This window comes from Suncus etruscus, chromosome 12 (assembly GCF_024139225.1).
Source record: "Suncus etruscus isolate mSunEtr1 chromosome 12, mSunEtr1.pri.cur, whole genome shotgun sequence".
Classification (NCBI taxonomy): Eukaryota; Metazoa; Chordata; class Mammalia; order Eulipotyphla; family Soricidae; genus Suncus; species Suncus etruscus.
Genome location: NC_064859.1, coordinates 62,064,362 through 62,083,905, shown reverse-complemented (window position 1 = coordinate 62,083,905; position 19,544 = coordinate 62,064,362). Strand labels below are relative to the sequence as shown.

The 19,544-nt window shown below is 39.1% G+C and overlaps 1 protein-coding gene across 1 annotated transcript in view; it reads left to right on the top strand.

Annotated features, from left to right (window-relative positions):
- TMEM87B (transmembrane protein 87B) overlaps positions 1-18,358 on the top strand; it is a 44,158-nt gene extending 25,800 nt beyond the window's left edge. Inside the window, 11 exon segments of the mRNA XM_049784643.1 lie at positions 1,563-1,636; positions 4,444-4,550; positions 4,637-4,695; positions 6,833-6,919; positions 6,921-6,937; positions 9,697-9,752; positions 11,053-11,067; positions 12,986-13,059; positions 15,228-15,280; positions 16,832-16,862; positions 17,866-18,358. Coding sequence (XP_049640600.1) covers positions 1,563-1,636; positions 4,444-4,550; positions 4,637-4,695; positions 6,833-6,919; positions 6,921-6,937; positions 9,697-9,752; positions 11,053-11,067; positions 12,986-13,059; positions 15,228-15,280; positions 16,832-16,862; positions 17,866-17,925 — 633 coding nt within the window. The 3' untranslated portion in view covers positions 17,926-18,358.
- The last annotated feature ends 1,186 nt before the right edge of the window (positions 18,359-19,544 follow it).

Here is a 19,544-nt window from a genome sequence, read left to right as displayed (position 1 = left end):
ACAGGGACATCATAATTTAGATTCAGTTTCCCAGGACCAAAATTCTGTGCCTTCTTTGTTTCTGTACAAGCCTTAAAACTTAATTGTTTATTTCTCAAGGCTACCTACTTTTAGCATGGCTCTCTGCTTATTGCAGAGGCCTGCTTTTAGCAAAGTTCTGTGCCTGTCACAAGGCCCTGCTTTTTAGCTAATTTATTTCTCAAGGCTGCCTGCTTTTAGCACAGTTCTCTGCTTTTAGCAAAGTTCTATGCTTGTCACAAGGTCCTGCTTTTTTAGTTAAGTTTTCTGCCTGTTATAAGGGCTCCCAGCAGATAAGACATTTGCCTTGCATGCAGCTGGCCTGGGTCCAATCCCTGGCACTCCATAAGGTCTCCATGACCACCAGGAGTAATCCTTGAGTGCAGAACCAAGAGTAAGCCCTGAGCACTGCCGAGTGTGGCCTCAAAAAAGAAAGATTATGGTTTAGAAGAGATAATACTGTGGGTAGGACATTTGCCTTGTATACAGCAAACCTGGTTCAATCCTCAGCACCCCATATCGTCCCCTTAGCCTGTCAGGAGTAATCCCCAAGAATAGCCTGTTGTGACTCAAAAAAAAAAGAATACGTTTGAAGTCTGAGTGTTTAGAAAGCATCTTTGTTTTTATTTGCTTCAAAGAACTTTGTTATTTTTACCCATATATCTTTGGTTTTAATGAGAAAATTTAATGGGATTTAATGGAAAATCACTATGCTCTGAGTGGTCAGTGTACACTGCACATACATTTGCTTTCTATGTTTGCTCTGACCCTTAGAGCAGGATATTGGTCCAGCAGGTTTAAGTTTCCTTCTATCTGCATCCGTATTAGGTACTTTTGTTCTCTTTATTCCCAGGGCAGAGAAGCCTTATTGTTTTGTTTTACCTTTACATAATGGCATATGCATTTATATATAACACATCATTCACAGGAAGCTAGCCCTACTAGAAAGGGACCAGGAAAGGTTAATATGCTACTAGATATTGTGTGTACATAGAGTGTGAATACAAAAATCACATATGCTATATTTAGGTACTGTGCCTATAGATGCTTGTATCTCTTTGAGTTTTTACAGTCAGCATCATAGAGATCATGTTAAAAGTATGATTTTCTGTTAACTCTTGGGTGAAGGTACTCTCTGATATATAGTTTGTTTATGCCCTTCCACGAGCTCCTGTCCCATTAGACCTTTTCCTAATGACCATCTACCCACAGTGGGAAAGTTCAGGAAAGTTACTCCTCACCCCCACTGTAAGTTTGGTTCAAGGCAGAGGGATGTAAGTAGTCGATCCAAGTGGGACTGGGACATGAAGCTTTTTATTACTCTTTTATTATACAGCTTTACATTAACAGTGGACACATTGATGCCAACCTAGTTAGCATCTACTACTGTCAGAACAAATAATTGCTATATGTTTCAGCAGTTTACTTAGAAAATCTTTCACTTAACTCATAAAGTAGTATAAAAGAATGTTTTTCTTCATCCTGTGTTCTTATAAAAACTCACATTCTGTTCTTTTGCTTATTTCCCTATTTTTATCCTCCAGGATGCTAACCATTTAGTTGTTATTTGGGGTGACATCCTTTTAGCACTGACCGACTCCATATTTGTGTGGTTCATATCCTTTACTGTGCCCTAATATGGTTATATCATTAAGATCTATTACTTTTTATTTATAATAATAATAATAATAGAAACTGTTATGCTCTATTTGAAACTGAAAAGCCAGCAATTTCACAAAGAACAGACTCAAATACACATAATTTTTTAATTCAGCAGTTTAATGGTTCAATGTGGGTCCCTTATGCCAGAAGCATAGAAGAAAGGGAAAAAAAGAATGTCCCTGCATTTAAGGAATGCCAGGGACAATATAGAAAAATAATTAACCTTTGGAAGAGGGTTTGTGCCTCTTCGGGAAGGAAATTTAGCATAACTATCACAGGAAAGTATTCATAGGGAAGGGTGACAGCAGAACTCAGTTGGGGTAGGCAGAAGGAGTTACTGGGGAAAAAAGGACACTGAGGGGTGGCATTCTTGGAATGCTCAAGGCCCAGAAGAGTTAGCACCATCTTTAAGATCCTCTGGGCCTGAGTACATGCTTTGCATGCAGGATTCCCAGTTTGAACTCAAACGCCACCAGGAGCATCCTCCAAATGCTGAGTTTGGAATAGTCCCCAGCACCATGGCTCTGGCCCAAAACAAAAAAGAATATGTTTAAGAGCCAAGCTTGTTAGCCATTTTACCCTTCAACCCACACCTGTGCTGTAGCTATATGCCCTCAACTAGCAGTGCTGACCAAAGTAGTCCCTTCTACTATGTAGAAGTAGACCTTCTACAGTTGAATGAGTTTTTCTGAAGTTAGAAAATAGTGACAAATAAGAATGACTTGTGTCAGGAGGAGCCCAAGGGTTTCCTCAAGATGCAACTTGAGGGGCCAGAGGCATAGCACAGCAGTAAGGGCGTTTGCCTTGCACGATGCCAATCTAGGACAGACCTTGGTTACGATCCCCCAGCATTCCATATGGTCCCTCCCCCCAAGCCAGGAGCGATTTCTGAGCGCATAGCCTGGAGTCACCCCTGAGCGTCACAGGATGTGGCCCAAAAACCAAAAAGATACAAAAAAAATAAAAGATGGGACTTGAGAGGCATGTGTTCTGGCCCTCTGCTCTGTTGACTGTTTTAAACTTAAAAGACCCTGATCCTATAGAAATCCAATTGTAAAATAAAAAATTATTTTATTTTTTATTTTAATGACCCCACCCCTATTTAAAAGCCATATAATTTTTTCCCAGCTTATTTTGGTTGTGTTTGTCTTTTGCTGTTTTGCTGCAGGCAAATGACTCTGATCTTGTGCTTCTGGCCAGCCTCCTCTCTCTCTCCTTGATTCTGGCTTGTGCTGGTGGATATCCTTTTCTGTGGTTCTCCGCCCTTGAGACAGGACCTGCTTGCTTTTGTTGCTGCTTTCCTTTAACAGGAGAATGGTTTAAGAGATACCTAAAATGAATGGCATCTAACTGGCATCTTGGTAAGTTGAGGCAGCTTGAATTCGCTCTTAATCTCCTTACTCCTTGGTTTTTAACACTTATTAGAATTACTAAATAGAGACTAGATTTTTTTTAAACATAGAAATAGGTTGTAATTAAGAATTTTTTTTTAAAGTTTTGTCTGTGAATGTGTAGTGAAGGGAAGCTTTTTGGTCAAGTCCAAGCATAGACTTAAATTGTATTCATTGGTCTGCATTGCAGCTGACTGGCCCCTTTACAAAGAGTGAAAGGCAAGCTAGGCACATGGGTACTAAAGTGGAAGTTTTTTCCATTTGATTAATTGAAGTCTTTGAGAATTTAAGATCAGAAGCAGGAAAAAAGGGTTCGGCCATCTTCTCTTTTTTTGTTTAATTCTGTATTTTCAGTGTGTACTTCCCAAGCAGTGCCTATGGGTGCCTCCAGAGACCAGAGCAAACATCGGATCAAATCCCAGCTCCATTGTTTTAGGACCTGTGAAAAGCCTCATGCTGCTTTTTCATGTTTGACAGAACTGAACTTGAATAAGTCTCCGTGCTCCTGGAAAACAGCTTGGTTAGAATTCCAAGCCTTTCCACGCTAAGGGAAGACTTGGCACACAGGACCTCACTTTACCTTGGGACAGAGGTCAAGCTCTCAGCTCCCCTCTTGCTTCTTTCTAGTCTGGTTTGCTCTCCTCTTATCTTTCATGCCTAGCTTTTGAGACTCCTCCTGCAAGATCTGAGCATTCAACGCCTTCTTTCTGTGCTCTTGTCTGTTTGCAGTAATCTATCCAGTCAGCTTCTCCTGACATAACTAAAATGAAATCCAGATTTGTTTCTTTTGATATAAAATAAAACTTAGTGCCACCTCTTCATGGTGCCAATCAGGGGATAAAAGAAACAGACCAGATGCTCGAAATTAGAAGTAGAGATGGAAGGCTTGGGCACATAGCAGGTCTGATGTGACCTGTACAGAGGGGCACCTGCAGGATGCTGGCCCAGAGTACATGAATGATTCTAGCCATATGCTAGGGACGGAGAACTGAAGGAGCACCAGCATGTTTTGACAACATATTGGCTATGATTTTGTTCTCAGTACTTACTTCTGTTGTCTTTACATGGTACCTAGCAGTACTCACTTTAGAAATACAGGAGATGCTGGGGCCGGAGCGGTGGCACAAGTGGTAGGGCATCTGCCTTGCACACGCTAACCTAGGACTGACCACGGTTCAATCCCCTGGCTTCCCATATGGTCCCCCAAGCTAGGAGCAATTTCTGAGCACACAGCCAGGAGTAATCCCTGAGCATCACTGGGTGTGACCCAAAAACCAGAAACCAAAGAAAAAAGTATAGGGGATGCAGTGTTGTTTTGTTATCTTAACTGTTTATTACTATTTGAAATGCTTTTCCTTAACTTTTCCCACATTTTTATAAGTTTGGCCCAAACTATGAAGACTCTCAGACTAAGAAAGAACACAGTGAAATTTTCTTTATACAGGCACTTTACAAATACTCTGATTTTTGCTGTACTCGGTAAGCAACTTAATTTTCCTTACAATGATAAATTATTTTAGTGTTGCATGTTGCTTCAAAAGTTGACTGTTTTGGTTTTGTTTCAGCTTCTGTAGTATTTATGGTGTGGACCACTAAGACATTTAGAATTGCAAAATGTCGATCGGTAAGTAGAATCCTCTCTAGTTAAACAGTTTTTATTATTCCACTGCTTTGTGTAACCTTGAAATCTTTGTAAATGAAAATAACCCTCATTGTTGGAACACCCTGCCTTTACCCAAAACAAAGGTGTTAGAAAACTTATTCAAAACTATATATCTGCAGAAATGTTTTATGATTTTGTTTATGGAAGTTTATGGAAAAGGAACTGGAATGCTCTAACTTGCATTACAGTTGCTTGGTGTAAGAATATTTAGGAACAAAAAGAAAGAATATTTAGGAACTTGTTTTCAAATTAAGTATAATATTTATGTTTCAAAGAATAAAAAAAATTGTGATAGGATATAAGACAAGATATGGGAAAAGCTGATTGTTTGGAGAATGATGTATGCACGATCTAACCTATGATGCTTTTATAGCCAGGTCTACCCTCACTAGCAGTGATTCCTAAATTATCTACAACAGTAATTGGCTTAAAATTTCCTCACTACCTTGTCACCAAAAGTTTTATTCTTTCAGTTTTAGTTTTCTATTACTGTGCCAATGCAAAATAACAACCACTTTTTATAAGTTCTTGATCTGGGGTTCCCACCATCTTTTGGAGAACAGTAGAAATAAAACTTGGGAACCCCTTCTCAATTTTTCAACAAAAAAATGGGGTGTATTGTTGGAAACACCCTGTCTTTACTCAAAACAATGGCGTTCCCCCAGCTTCCTCTTTCCCTTAACCCTCCATCCCTGTGACATGTAAAAAGTAGATTGGCATTATAGGCATTATTTTTTGTTTTGTTTTGGGTTTTTGGTTTTTGGCCTATCTGGCGGGTGCTCAGGGGGTTACTCCTGGCTGTCTGCTCAGAAATAGCTCCTGGCAGGCATGGGGGACCATATGGGACACCGGGATTCAAACCATCCACCTTTGGTCCCTGGATCGGGTACTTGCAAGGCATACACCGTCTGTGCTATCTCTCCAGGACCAGCTTATAGGCATTTTTGTCTCTCACTGACCTTCCCCTGCTCAGTGGAGATTTGATCTGGTGAAGTAAAGGTTCGGGTTTGGTGGACCCAGAGAGACCACGAGGCAAAAAGCCACCAACTCCATGATTCTCTCCTGACTATCTTGGTTTATTAATTCTTCACGACTACCCTGCTTCAGACTAGCTCACCTGATGTTGGAAATACAGTGCATACGGGTGTTATCAACCTAGTGGTGATCTTGTTTACTTAAGTGTGGCTCCTTTAAGTAAAATTTCTTCCATCCCAGTGGTGCTCAGAGCTACTTAGGGCTACTCCTGGCGAGTATCCCATATGTTGGCTGAGGCTGATGCAGCTGCCTTACTGCTGTGTTGTCACTCTGGCCCTCCATACTACCTTATTGTGTTTTTTTTTTAACTTACTTTAGATATTTTGAACAACTTACATATTTTTTGTCATTTGAGGTAATAGAATACTCCACACATCCACCACAGTCTCTTCCACAAGAATTGTATATTTGTACTTGAATGGGTCTGTAGTTCTAGCTCAGAAGGTTATCCCGATTAGTGTGGAGGCTGGAGCCAGAGCAATAGCACAACAGGAAACTACTGAGTTAGAGCTACAGACCCATTCAAGTACATGGCTAACCCAGGTTCGATTCCCAGCATCCCCCAAACCTGCCAGGAATGTTTTCTGAGCACAGAGCCTGGAGGTAACTCGTTGAGAGCTGCCACAGGGGTGTGGCAAAACAGAAATGAAAATAGAGGTTAAGTGGATTTTAAAGACTCTTTGTCCTCTTGATTAAAAGCAACCATTTTTCTAAGTTATTCACAGTTGAATTTTAGACATACATTGTTCCAGAATCAGACACCAGAGTCAGTTTCTCTCCACCAGAATTCCAGATTGCCTTCCAGTACCACCGTTCTCTTAATTCTTTTCATGATATTGTATAGTATGTTGGATCTTATTTATCTGATTATTAGAATGAAGTCTTCATACTGATTTTTATAGATACTATCTTTGTTTTTACATTTTCTTAAAAGAAAAGAACTAATGTGTGGAGACATGATTAGTAAGATTAAGAGTATTTGTCAATATATACTATTGAATGATCAGTCTTCTGTGTTTGTCAGAAAATCAACCTTTATGTTTGAATTGTCGCTTTATTTTAGAACTGGATGGAACGCTGGGTTGATGATGCATTTTGGAGTTTCCTATTTTCACTTATCCTTATTGTAATAATGTTTTTGTGGAGACCAATCAGCAAATAATCAGAGGTACCTAAAGTAGGAAAATTAAGATTAAACAAATGTTTGTTAAAAACATTTTTACAAAAGCAGTAGGAAAGTAGTTCTTTTAATGAGGGAAACAAACAGCAAGTGTAAGCAAGTAAAATCGGAGATTAATGCTGGGGAGAGGGTGCATGCAGGGTGAGTGCACTCCTCAGAAAGGCCTTGGGGAGGGCTGGAGGGATAAGATAGCTGGGAGGGCACTTGCCTTGCACACAGCCCACCCAAGCAAGCCCCAGCACCCAGTATATTCCCCAAGTCCTCTCAGTAGTGATCCTTGAGCACAGAGCAAGAATTAAACCCTGCCTCCAACATACAAAAACTAAAAAGATAAAAGAAAAAAGGCTTTGAGGATATTGAGAAGGGAGCCAGACAGTGACCAAAGGAAGGAATGTACCTTATCCAGAATAACTGGGGAAAGCCATGAGACAGACAAGTGTAGATGATATGCTTAACACTAAAGGAAATATTGCTGAAAAGGAAGGTGGGACCAAGACCAGTGAACTTGAAAGCCAAGTTCAGGAAGTCATCCCTCAGACTCCTTGGAAGGAAGTCAAACTCTTACCTCCATCCTCTTCCCAGGAAAGCCCGAGTGAGTTATTAATGCACAGGGAGCCACTCAAATTCACAATTGATAACTGTTAGTTTTAAAAGGAAGTGCCATGCCCAGCAGAGCTGATGGTTAAGTGCAGACCTGCAAGGACAGATTCAGTGGTGCCTTGGACTCATGGAACTGAATTTACTTAGAGCCTCACCCATGCCAGGCCTGTGTCTGCACCTGAGCTCCCCTCCCCAGTCCTTATTGTTTAGCTTCTTTTTTTGTTTGTTTTGTTTTTGTTTTGGGTCACACCCAGCAGCGCTTAGGGTTACTTCTGGCTCTACACTCAAGAAATCGCTCTTGGCAAGTTCAGGGACCATATGGGATGGGATGCCGGGATTTGAACTATCATCCTTCTGCATGCAAGGCAAACGCTTTGCCTCCTGCTATCTCTTCGGCCCTGTGTTTAGCTTCTTTAAGATGTGTCTCTTCAAGACTGGCACACATCACAAAGAACAAGAACAATCATTGCTGGCAGGGATGTAGAGAGAAAGGAACTCTCATTCACTGCTAGTAGGAAGCCATCTAGGCCAGCCATTTTGGAAAATAATATGGAGATTCCTCAAAAAATTGGAAATTGGGGCCAGAGAGATAACATGGAGGTAGAGCATTTGCCTTGCATGCAGAAGGACGATGGTTGGAGTCTCGGCATCCCATATAGTCCCATGAGCTTGCCAGTAGCGATTTCTGAGCACATAGCCAGAAGTAACCCCTGAGCACTTGCCTGCTTGTGACCCAAAATCAAAAAAAAAACCACAAAACTGGAAATTGAGCTCCCATCTGATCTAGTTATACCACTACTAGGAATATACCTTAGGAACACAAAAACACAATACAGAAATGCCTTCCTCACACCTATATTCTTGCAGTGCTATTTACAATACCCAGAATCTGGAAACAACTAACATCCCTTCAACAGATGAATGGTTAAAGAAACTGTGGTACATATACACAATGGAATATTAAGCAGGAGAGATGAAGTCATGAAATTTCCTATACATGGATGGACATGGAAACTATTATGCTGAGTGAAATAAGTCATAGGGAGAGAGACACAATATTATTACTCATCTGTGGGTTTTAAGGAAAATAAAAAAACATTACTGTAATAATGCCAGAGACAATAGAGATGAGGGCTGGAAGGACCAGCTCATGATATGAAGCTCACCACAAAGAATGGTGAGTGGCAGTTAGAGAAATGACTATACCTAAACAACTATCATGATGATGTGTAATGAGTGAGAAAAGTAAAATGTCTATGTAGAATACAGGCATGGGCTGGGGGAGGAGGGAGATAGGGAGCATTGGTGGTAGGAATGTTGGTGAAGGGGGGTGTTCTTTTTATGACTGAAACCCAACTACAATCATGTTTGTAATCATGGTGCTTATAAAGTTATTATTTTAAAAATAATAAGATGTGCCTTTTCAGCATAGGATCTGGCTATCTGGACTCAGTTAAGTGAGGGCCCTAGGTTTATGCTTGCTTCTGCCCCACCCCCCAAGACAGACACAACCAAAGGCCATTTCCATAGAATTTTCTATAGATGTGTCAGTTACATTTATGAACAATTCCTAATGATCAGCTACTGTGTCCCTTGGCTACTGTCAGAAATGCACAGAAGGGCTGAAGAGGTAACTCAGTGATGGAGCACTTAGAAGCTGACCCTGGGTTTAATCCGTGGCATCACAAAAACAAAGATTGGAAAAGGAAATACACTTTAATGCTGTTGAACCTGGTAAATATGGTTCAGCTGGCTTAATTTTATTCTCCAAATGAACAACTTTTCTTTTGTTAGAGGATAAGCTGGAAAAAGGAGTGGAAGGGAGACCAGCCAGGATGCTCAAAGGGCTGGAGCTTCCTTTCCTCCATTCCATTCCATTGTACATTGCAAGTTGGTTTCCAGAGAGATTTTGTGCATTTTACCTTTAGTAATAGGGTATACAGTACCTATACCCTCTTTGTAGTAATTTTTGTTCATATTGGCAATGAAGTAATTAAGTTTTATCATTTTTAAGTTATGGGAAAAACTTGAAAATTTGGCTTTTTTATATGCTCTGACCTTCAAATAGGAAACTGAAAGTTGAACATGGAAATTAACCTGAAAGTTTAAATATAGCTACTAAAACCACTTCTTATCTCTTCTATTAGATATGCCTTTATGCCCTTAATAGATGATTCTGATGATGAAGTCGAAGAATTCATGGGTAACATCTGAAAATTTAATGTGAGTGATTTTTTTAAAAATGTCTTAACATGTTGTAACAATTATTGATACTTTTAGTTGTCATGCAGGCTCACTTACATTTTTCCCTCCTATAAAATATTTTTTTTAGCTCTCTCCTGTCGAAACCTCTATTATGGTAGACAATCTCAAAGGAAAGTCAATATTTAAAATCTCAAGATTATGAAAGTAGTTTGAACTTTTGTTACTTGTTTGCTCTTAAAAATCTAAGTATTGAGGTAAGTACACTTTTACACAAAACAATTTGGTACATATTGTGCTTAGCTTCTAAATTATACTCATAAGTTTAATAATAATTGCTTAATTTATTTGTTTCTCTTTTTCACTATTTAATAGTATTGTTAGATAGCTGTATTTCCTGGTCAGATCAAAACATTTATAGTAACAGCTTTTAAATGCTATTTGTATCTTTTTTCTCAATTTCTATGTAGCATTTTTGTCTTTTTAATTTTGCTATAGCACTCTAATTTAGCATTTAAGACAAATTTAATGAGGAATTCAGATATTGAGAGTGACTTAATCTTTACTAATTTTTTTTTGTTTTTTTGTTCTGTTTTGTTTTGTTTTGGGTCACACCCCGCAGTGCACAGGGTTACTCCTAACTCTCACACTCAGAAATTGCTACTGCAAGCTCTGGGGGACCATATGGGATACTGGGATTTGAACCAACATCCTTCTGCAATGCAAAGCAAAACGCCCTACCTCCATGCTATCCCTTCGGCCCCAATCTTTATTAATTTTGTCTTCCTCTTACTTTGATCTCTCTTTGTGGCAACATTCTTTTTCCTCAATATTTTTTTCTTCTCTAATTTGTCTAAAATACATGAATAGGGGCTGGGTGTGGGTGGTAATACAGCAAAAAGGGTGTTTGCTTTTCATGCAGCTAACCCAAGTTAGCATCCCGGCATCCCATATGGTCCCCCAAGCATCACCAGGAGTGATTCCTGAATGCAGAGCCAGGAATAACCCCTGAGCAATGCTAGGTTGTGGCCCCAAACCCAAAAATTTTTTCTTTTAGCCTTTCTCCAACTGCAAGTATATTAATGAACAATTGTTGGAAAGCTTACTTAGGGTCTGGTATCTCTCACTGCCACATCTCTTGCTTCTGCCTGTGTTTTGCTGCTCCCAATGCCTTCAGTTAATTAGAAAAAATTAAAATTAAAAAAGCAAAACACAAAAACTGGGGCAAGGGGACATGGCTACAAAAGAACATTGCTTTTGCATGAAGGAGCCCAAAAGTTAAGTCCAGCACTGTCTGGAAGTGACCTCAAAGACCTGTTCTGGGAATAGCCCCCAAGCACTGCCAGGGTTGGAGGACCATATTGGATGCCGGGGATTGAATCCAGGGTCCTTCCCGATTGCTGCATGCAAGGTAAACACCCTACACCACTGTGCTTTTGCACAGCTCTAAAAGAAATATTTCAACTGTAGAAAATTTGCTATCAGTTTGGAAAGCTAGTTCTGAAGAATGAAGAAAGAAGAGCACTGAAAATAAAACATACTTAGATGAATATACAGTGCTTTCCTTTTTTTTATTAATCTTTTAAAAGTTGACTTTCTATGGCAAAAATAATTTGAGATCTATTACTTAAAAGAATTGGGTATAACAGAACTATATTCACATAGGAGAAAGTATAATTGTGTTACAACTCTTACATATTTCCCAAGTAGATTTTGATAAACCAAGGTATATTTTCAAGTTGTAGAGGTCAAAATTTTAAAATACAGATTAAAAAAAATAATGAAAATAATAAAGTATTGTTAACCTCAAAGGAAACAAGAAAGGAGAAGGACATAAGGGACAAATGGTTACAATAAAACACAGTATAGGCAGCTTAAATATTAACTATTTTAATTATTATATGAAATGCACGTGGCCTAAGTACTCGTTAATAGGCAAAGATTGTCAGACTTTCAAAACTGCATAATGTCTACAAGAAACATTATTTGGTTATTTATTTCTCCTTCCCTTTGTTATTGAATGTATGCGGGTGGGGTGGGGATGATTTAGGTCATTAGTTGTGGGACTTGCACACTTGCTTACCACTCTTGTAAATCTGGTGTTTATGTACATGCTGGGGATGGGGCTCCTGAGAAGTTGCTATGGGGTCCACACATTTGTCTTCCCTGGATCATGATTCTTGACTGAGGTACTTGTGCACCCTCTTTTAAGTGCCCAGGCACACTGGAGTTACCTGTAACTGCGCTGCTTACATGTACACAGCCACCGGGGCTGAAAATTGCTTGTGTCTCTAGAACTGTGAGCCAGATTCCTGCCAGGCGGGCACTCTGGGGCCCTGGGTTATCTGCCCACCTCCTGCACTCCATTCTCTCCCCAGAATTTAACTCATCTTTGTTCTTACTGTAGTAGAATTAAACTGTAAGCCTGTAGCATAGAAATACCTTGACATGACATGCTTCAAGTACTGAGGAGTTAAACAAGATATTCCTGTCCTATGGTTAAAGAAGAGGAACTTCTCAAGAAAAATATAAAGTATTTCTAACAGACTTTTTAGAGAGAAGTTCAATAGTATAAAATGCTTATTTAAAAAAGTATTCTCATTCTCAGATACATAATCTACCTCAAGAAAAAGGGAATTGGTTTTGCCAATTGCAAGGCCCTGAGTTTGATCCCCTATACCACTTGGCCCCCTCAGCACCGTCAGAATTTGGGTCCCCTATTCTGATAAGTGAACTCCAAAAAGGATGCTGAGAACGAAGCACAATAAACCCACTGGAGCCTAAAAACAAAATAGGAAATTTAAAACAGAAATTCATAAAATTGAAAATCAATGAATCCAAAAGATTTTTTTTTAAGATCAGCTTCCAGAGTTGGAGCACAGCAAATAAGGCACCTGCCTTGCACATGGCTGACCCCAGTTCAATCCACCATCTCAGTATGGTTCTTTTTCAGCCCCATCAAGAATCATCCCTGAGCACAAATCACCTCCTGCTATATGGTGGGGCCCCAGTATTTACTAATGTCAGGTTCTGCCAAGGGACAGACTACACCTTTTGCATGTCCTAATGGTTAACTGAAGCACCCATCCGAGCTTCAATTACAAACTTGCCTCTTAAAAAAACACATAGATATGAATATATAGTAGTTTTCCTTATTGGGGTGTTAAATGTGAGGCTATAAAGAAAATGTTCTTGCTTCATAAATTTATATGTATAAATCTTTGTTTCTCACAGTAGCTGAAGGAATAAAATTAAGAGTGTCAAAAACGGTTTCCAATGGAACAGCTAAACCTACTACTGATAATTTTGTGAGTATTATGTGTATGTTATCGAATATCAGTCATGATTACTGTAGAAATATGTATGCAGGCCACATTTATTGAGAACCAAGAAAATTTTTGTGAGGACTTTTCTTGGGGGGGATTTCTTGCTTGTTTGTTTTTTGGCTAAGTTTTCCTATATGGAAATGATTGCAGGTAGTGATGATAATTATGTGAAAAGTGATGGTCCATCCTTGCTCCACAAGTGCTCTTATTGGACCAGCTGTGGGAGCCCCACACAGGCTCCATGATGATTAGGTGATAACAGAAAACTGATGTGTAGGGGCCGGAGAGATAAGATAGCACAATGATAGGGTGTTTGCCTTGCAAGCAGCTGGTCCAGGACAAACTGTGGTTTGAAATCCGGCATCCCATATGGTCCCCCATGCCTGCCAGGAGCTATTTTTGAGCTCAGAGCTGGAAGTAACACCTGAGCACTGCTGGTGTGACTCAAAAACCAAAACAGAAAAGAAAAGAAAACAGATGTGATCTGAAGTGGCTTAAAAGTGACTTCAAGATGCTGCAAAGTTAGAATAAGCTTTTACTAAAATAAATTTGTTTGACCTTTACTTTGCATCTGAATCATCTCCTGTGCTTATTTCTACTTGAGACTGAGAATTTGTGCCCCAGTATTACTGGTTGAAGTGTATTGTCCATCTGTCCCTCTCTTTGACAAGGTGTTACTCATATTACCTGGGAGAGACCCCGTTTGATTCCCAGCATCCCATGTGGTCCCCAAGTCTGACGGGCAATTTCTGAGTGCAGAGCCAGGAGTAACCCCTGAGCACCACTGGGTGTGGTCAACCAACCAATAAGTAGTAAAGTTTAAAAAAATAAATAAATAAGATCTCTTTCCTTTAAAAAAAATAAAGTAAAACCAGATTGTTTCATGTTGGCAGGTAGTAGACAAACATTTTATTTTACACTATCAAAAAAATACTCAGAATATTGTTGATTATTTTTTCTTGCAGTGAATGAACTTGTAAGCAAGATTTGATTAAAAGCTTTTCAACTGACCATCTTAAACTGCTTATATTTTGGCTCCAAAAATGAATTGAGTGAGCTTTTGTAAAGTCAACATGTGTATACTACTTTTTGTTTCAAATTATAAATTCCCCATATAACAATTGGAACAAATTGGGCCCGGAGAGATAGCACGGCGGCGTTTGCCTTGCAAGCAGCCAATCCAGGACCAAAGGTGGTTGGTTCGAATTCCGGTGTCCCATATGGTCCCCCGTGCCAGCCAGGAGCTATTTCTGAGCAGACAGCCAGGAGTAACCCCTGAGCACTGCCGGGTGTGACCCAAAAACCAAAAAAAAAACAAAAAACAATTGGAACAAATTAGGAGTAGTAATCAGAGTGCCTGGAAATTAATATATAAATTTTCCCCTTTTTTTAATGTTTTGTTTTTGTTTTGTGGCCACACCCACCCAGCGGTGCTCAGGGGTTAGTCCTAGCTCTACACTCAGGGATTACTCCTAGCTGTGCTATGCAAGGACAAGTGCCTTCCCACTGTGCAGTCTTATGAATCAGGTTTTTTTTTTTATGGTTTGTTTGTTTTTTGTTGTTTTTTTGATTTTGTTGTTGTTGGGGCCACACCCAGCGGCGCTCAGGGGTTATTCCTGACTCTGCTGAGAAATCGCTCCTGGCAGGCACAGAGGACCATATGGGATGCCAGGATTTGAACCACAGTTGGTCCTGGGTTTGATGCTTGCAAGGCAAATGCCCTACTGCTGTGCTAGCTCTCCGGCCCCATGTTTTTTGGGTTTTGTTTTGTTTACTGTCATTTTTTTCCAAAACAAAACAAAAAGATGCCTCTATTCAACAAGGGATGTGGCTGAAGTATAGTACATGTCTCATACGTGGCCCCTCAGCCCCTGAGTGGCTGAGACAGCAGGAAAACACAATAACACCTAACTAAAGCATCTAACTAATGCCAGGAAGGAAAATAATCCAAATTTTTGTTTATCTCTGTAAGAAACTATTGGCGTATTTTTTAAGTGTCATCAGTGCCAACTTTCTAGAACATAAGTCGAATATATTTGAACCTAAATACTTAAGTGCTATATATATCCTATTTGTATATATCCTATTTTAAAATCCTGTTTATAGGTGATATTAAGCAAATATTCATGAATAAATATTTATTTATGCAGGATGAAGATTTGAAGTGGGTCGAAGAAAATATTCCCTCTTCGTTCACAGACGTGTAAGTATCCTCTATTAAAGTTTGAGTCTAGTATAAAGTCTAGTCAATAGCCTAGTATAGGCTCTGGTATAAAGGAATCATTTCTATACTTGTCTGGTTCTCAGCCATCATACCTCCATATGTTTTTTTGTTTGTTTTAGGCCCTCACCCAGTGATGTTCAGGGGTTACTCCTAGCTTTATACTCAGGAATCACTCCTGGAAAGATCAGGGGAACTAGATGGGATGCTGGGGATTAAACTCAGGTTGGCCACATGCAAGGCAAACACCCTGCTCATTCATATGTTTAGATGACTGATTCACTTGGTGTGAAATTGTAAAGAAAATAGAACCCTCTCAGTCTCCCTTTCTCCTTTTCCTTTGTTCTTTTTCACTCTCAATACTTAGCCTATACTCAGTTCCATATTTTTCTGATCTAAAGTTATTCCTATCTCGTAGGGATGGACAGGGATGGACAGGAGTGGTAGACAACCATGGTCAAGGTATTTGCCTTGAATATGACCAAATGTGGATTGTTCTCAGAACCACATGGTCCCCGGAGCACCACTGGGGTCTCCCTGGTGAATCCCCAGCACTGCAGGGCCTGCCTCAAACCATGGTCCTAGTTAGCTGACAATTACCAGAGGGACTTCACTTTTCTACTAGGGATAAGTTCAAACTTATATAAAATTCTCTTCACACACCCCCCCCCCACAAATACACACACGCACGCGCGCGTGCGCACACACACACACACACACACACATTAAAGTTCAAGCTTACATAAAATTCCTTCATCCCCCTCCTTACATTACACACACACCTGTAGTACAGTATAAAATGGTTAAGTTTTTGGAGGAAAAAATTAAGAATAGAAAAATTAGAGCAGTAAGGCCCTCCTCTTTTATTTCCATTTTGGGGCTATACCCAATAGTGCTCTAGGGCTTACTCCTGGCTTAGGGCACCATATGAGATGCCCTGCCTGCTAGTCTATTTTTGGGGTTCTAGTCTCTGCATTCTTGAATTGTTTAAGTTCCTTAAAATGCTCTGTTGGATGCAGAATTCCAAGTAGTTGCTTCCACGGTAAAAGAAAAAAAAAATAGTATAATTTATACTATATATATAATATATAATGTATAATATATAATAGCTGGAGTGATTGTACATAGGTAGGGTGCTTGCCTTGCATGCAGTTTGATCCTCGACAATTCCATATGGTCCCTGAGCCTCACCAGGAGTAATTCCTGAGTTCAGAGAGAGTGTTAACTCCTGAGCACTGTTGGGTGTGACCCAAAAACAAAATGTAACTAGATATGATAGCTTTTACTGTCTATTGGTCTTTGTTTTCCTTGCTCCCTGTATAGTTTCTAAAACATTTTCTTTTATGTATAATTTTGGTAGTATAGTTATGCTGGAAATGAATCTCTACAGTTTTTTTCTATGAGTCTTCCTGCTTTTAAAAACTTCTGGTGGGCCATACCCAGTAATTTTGGGGCTACTCAAAGCTCAGTGCTCTGTTTAGTTTTGCTAAATGACCTTTCAATGCATCAGCTTTTTTCTCCTTTTTATTTCAGAGCTCTTCCAGTGTTGGTGGATTCAGATGAGGTAAAGAAACAGTTTTGCTTATTTCCTTGGAGTTATTTTTCATAGCACAAACATGCTTTAGAAATGCTTGCAGGTGATCTAGGCTTGCTCCCTGGCACCCCATATGATCCCCCAGGCACTGCCAGGAGTAAGCCTAAGCGCCACCAGGTTTAGCCCCGCCAAAAAATTGACATAAGCAGGGATTCAGCTATAAGTGGGAACTAGGAATAGCTAAGGAGTAACCCGTGTGGTGGTCCCATTTGGTAGGGAAGCCCCAGCTCTGGTGAACAGTGAAGGAAATTACTTTGATCCCAGCATATCGGTTTGGGAAATTCTGAGAAGATTCCATATCATAGCAATATTCCATATTGCTACAAAAATGTTGAACTTCAGGATTTCTAAGTCTATAAAAAATCTATACCAGGGAATTGATTTTAGAGGGATATTTGTAGTATTCATTTGATAAAATTGATTTGAAATTTGAGATCACATTAATTGTATAAAATGAGGTGACTCTCGAATTACATTTGAGAAATTCATTTAAATTCTTCCCTGACCCGTAGGTGATTTCAAACTCAAAAATGTTTTTTTAGGGCTAGAGAGATAGTAAAGTGCTTGCCTTGCATGTACCAACCCAGGTTTGATCCCAGCATCCTATATAGTCAGTCCCCTTGGCTATATATAGTCCCCTAGGAGTGATTTCTGAGTGCTAAGCCAGGAATGTGACCCCACTCAAGAAAAAATTATAATCTTTTTAAGCTAGCAAGACATTAAATGTATGGTTTATACTTCCAGTATCTAATGTTTTGTATATATGTTCATGTAGTATGTGTATATATATATATATGTAACACATATATGTAATATTTTTAGTTCACAAAAAGTGTAAAAGTGTTTCTAGGAGGAGAAATATATACATATATTATATTATATTATATATATTATTATATATAATGTATGTATGTATGTAATTCTTCCTTTTCTTATTCTACCTCTATCTCCTCCTTTTTTATTTTTTGTTTAGGAAATCATGACCAGATCTGAAATGGCAGAAAAAATGTTCTCTTCAGAGAAGATAATGTGATTTGGATTCATATCAGTGAAACCTCACTAATGGTGAAGAACATCTTAGAACTAAAAGAGAGCCTTGGTTCTGTATTGTGAAACAAGTTTTTACTGCATTATTTTGGAAATGTATGTATTGTATTAAAGTCAAGATTCAGGTAGTGGGTGGATTCTAAAAACCTTTTAAAGCTAATTCTTGAATGTCTGGTTTCCACCCACTAAATCACCTGAACCTGGAACGAATCTGAGAAAAGTATTATGGTAGACACATGTCAGGATGCTCTCACTGGTGGATTGCAGCATGTGGATTTGGATTTTTTTTCTTCTGGAAAATACAGCTAATCCAGTTAGAATTTTTTTTACGTAATCCTCCTACTCTTTGTCCACAGACCTTTGAGGTAGATGGTGTGGTTCTTGAGAGGTGCGTTAGAGTGTTGTCTCTAATTACTAGCGGTAATGAGGATTCTCTTTGCATTTCAAATGGAAGTAATTTGATGACAAGTACTGCTTATGAGCATTGCACTGACAGGAAGTTTGGCTAGTTCACCTTCTGTGTGTGCATGTACACCTGTTTGTACTGTCGGCAGATTGCCCCTCTGTGTAAATACCACCAGGCTTATCAAATCCTAGACTTAGGCGTCTGTGTCTGAGCTCCAAGAGCACAAGAGAAGGGAGAACCTGGTCCTAAGCATCTCGTCGAAAGTTTGCTGGCACCATCCCCTCACTTAGGCCAAACATGTCACTAGAAGTTGTCTGTCTCTCCAGCAAACCTTGTGGAACCTATGACCTTAACCATGTTTTATTTTGAATATTTGGTTTCTTTTTTTTTTAATTTGTTTCTTAATAAAACATATTTAACTGCACAGTCACAGTAAATCAATACTTTGTAATTTCTTAACCCTCAACTCTGTTTTATACATTATTTGGTTTCATTATCAATGTGATCTGCTGCTTAATATTTTTCTTTTTCTTAAATTGCAATATGTTCAGAACTTGAGATATTTGAATATAGTATAATGGAATTGTGAATTGTTTTGCTGCTCTCAACCAAAAACATGAGACTACGGACATTTCAAATAGGAATTCCAATTAGAAACATGTCTGCTGTCTAGGAAGAAATCCTTGCCCTTTGCATTCAGAATGACATAAGGAGTTTTGGTTGAGAAGCATTAAAGTCCTAACCATTGAAAACACTTAAGTAGAAGCTTTCTATTTAAATTGTGAAGCTATAAAACTTTTTCTCAGAAAGCTTATCTTTTGTATTTACCTCATTTGTTCATTTCTTAAATGCTGCTAAAAATTATTTCAAGTAGTATTCTCTTTTGAGTTTTCAAATTATGTTCAGTAGTGAAATTGAATCAGACCAATAAATGTTCTAGATTTGGATTTCAGGACACCATTGCTTTGACATTCTTCAGTAATAAGAGATTTTCTCAGTTAACAGAGGGTTTCTGTCTTCATTTCTGTTTTCTCTACAGTAGTATGCTTCTCCCACACACACAACATATACACACACAGTGACAGTATTTGTGTTCAATCTAGTTTGGGAATATCCCATCCCTCTACTCTACTATTAGATCTGCTCACCCTCTGCCTCCTTGTTCCCAACATTTTTGTCCAATCCCACTGTTTGTATAT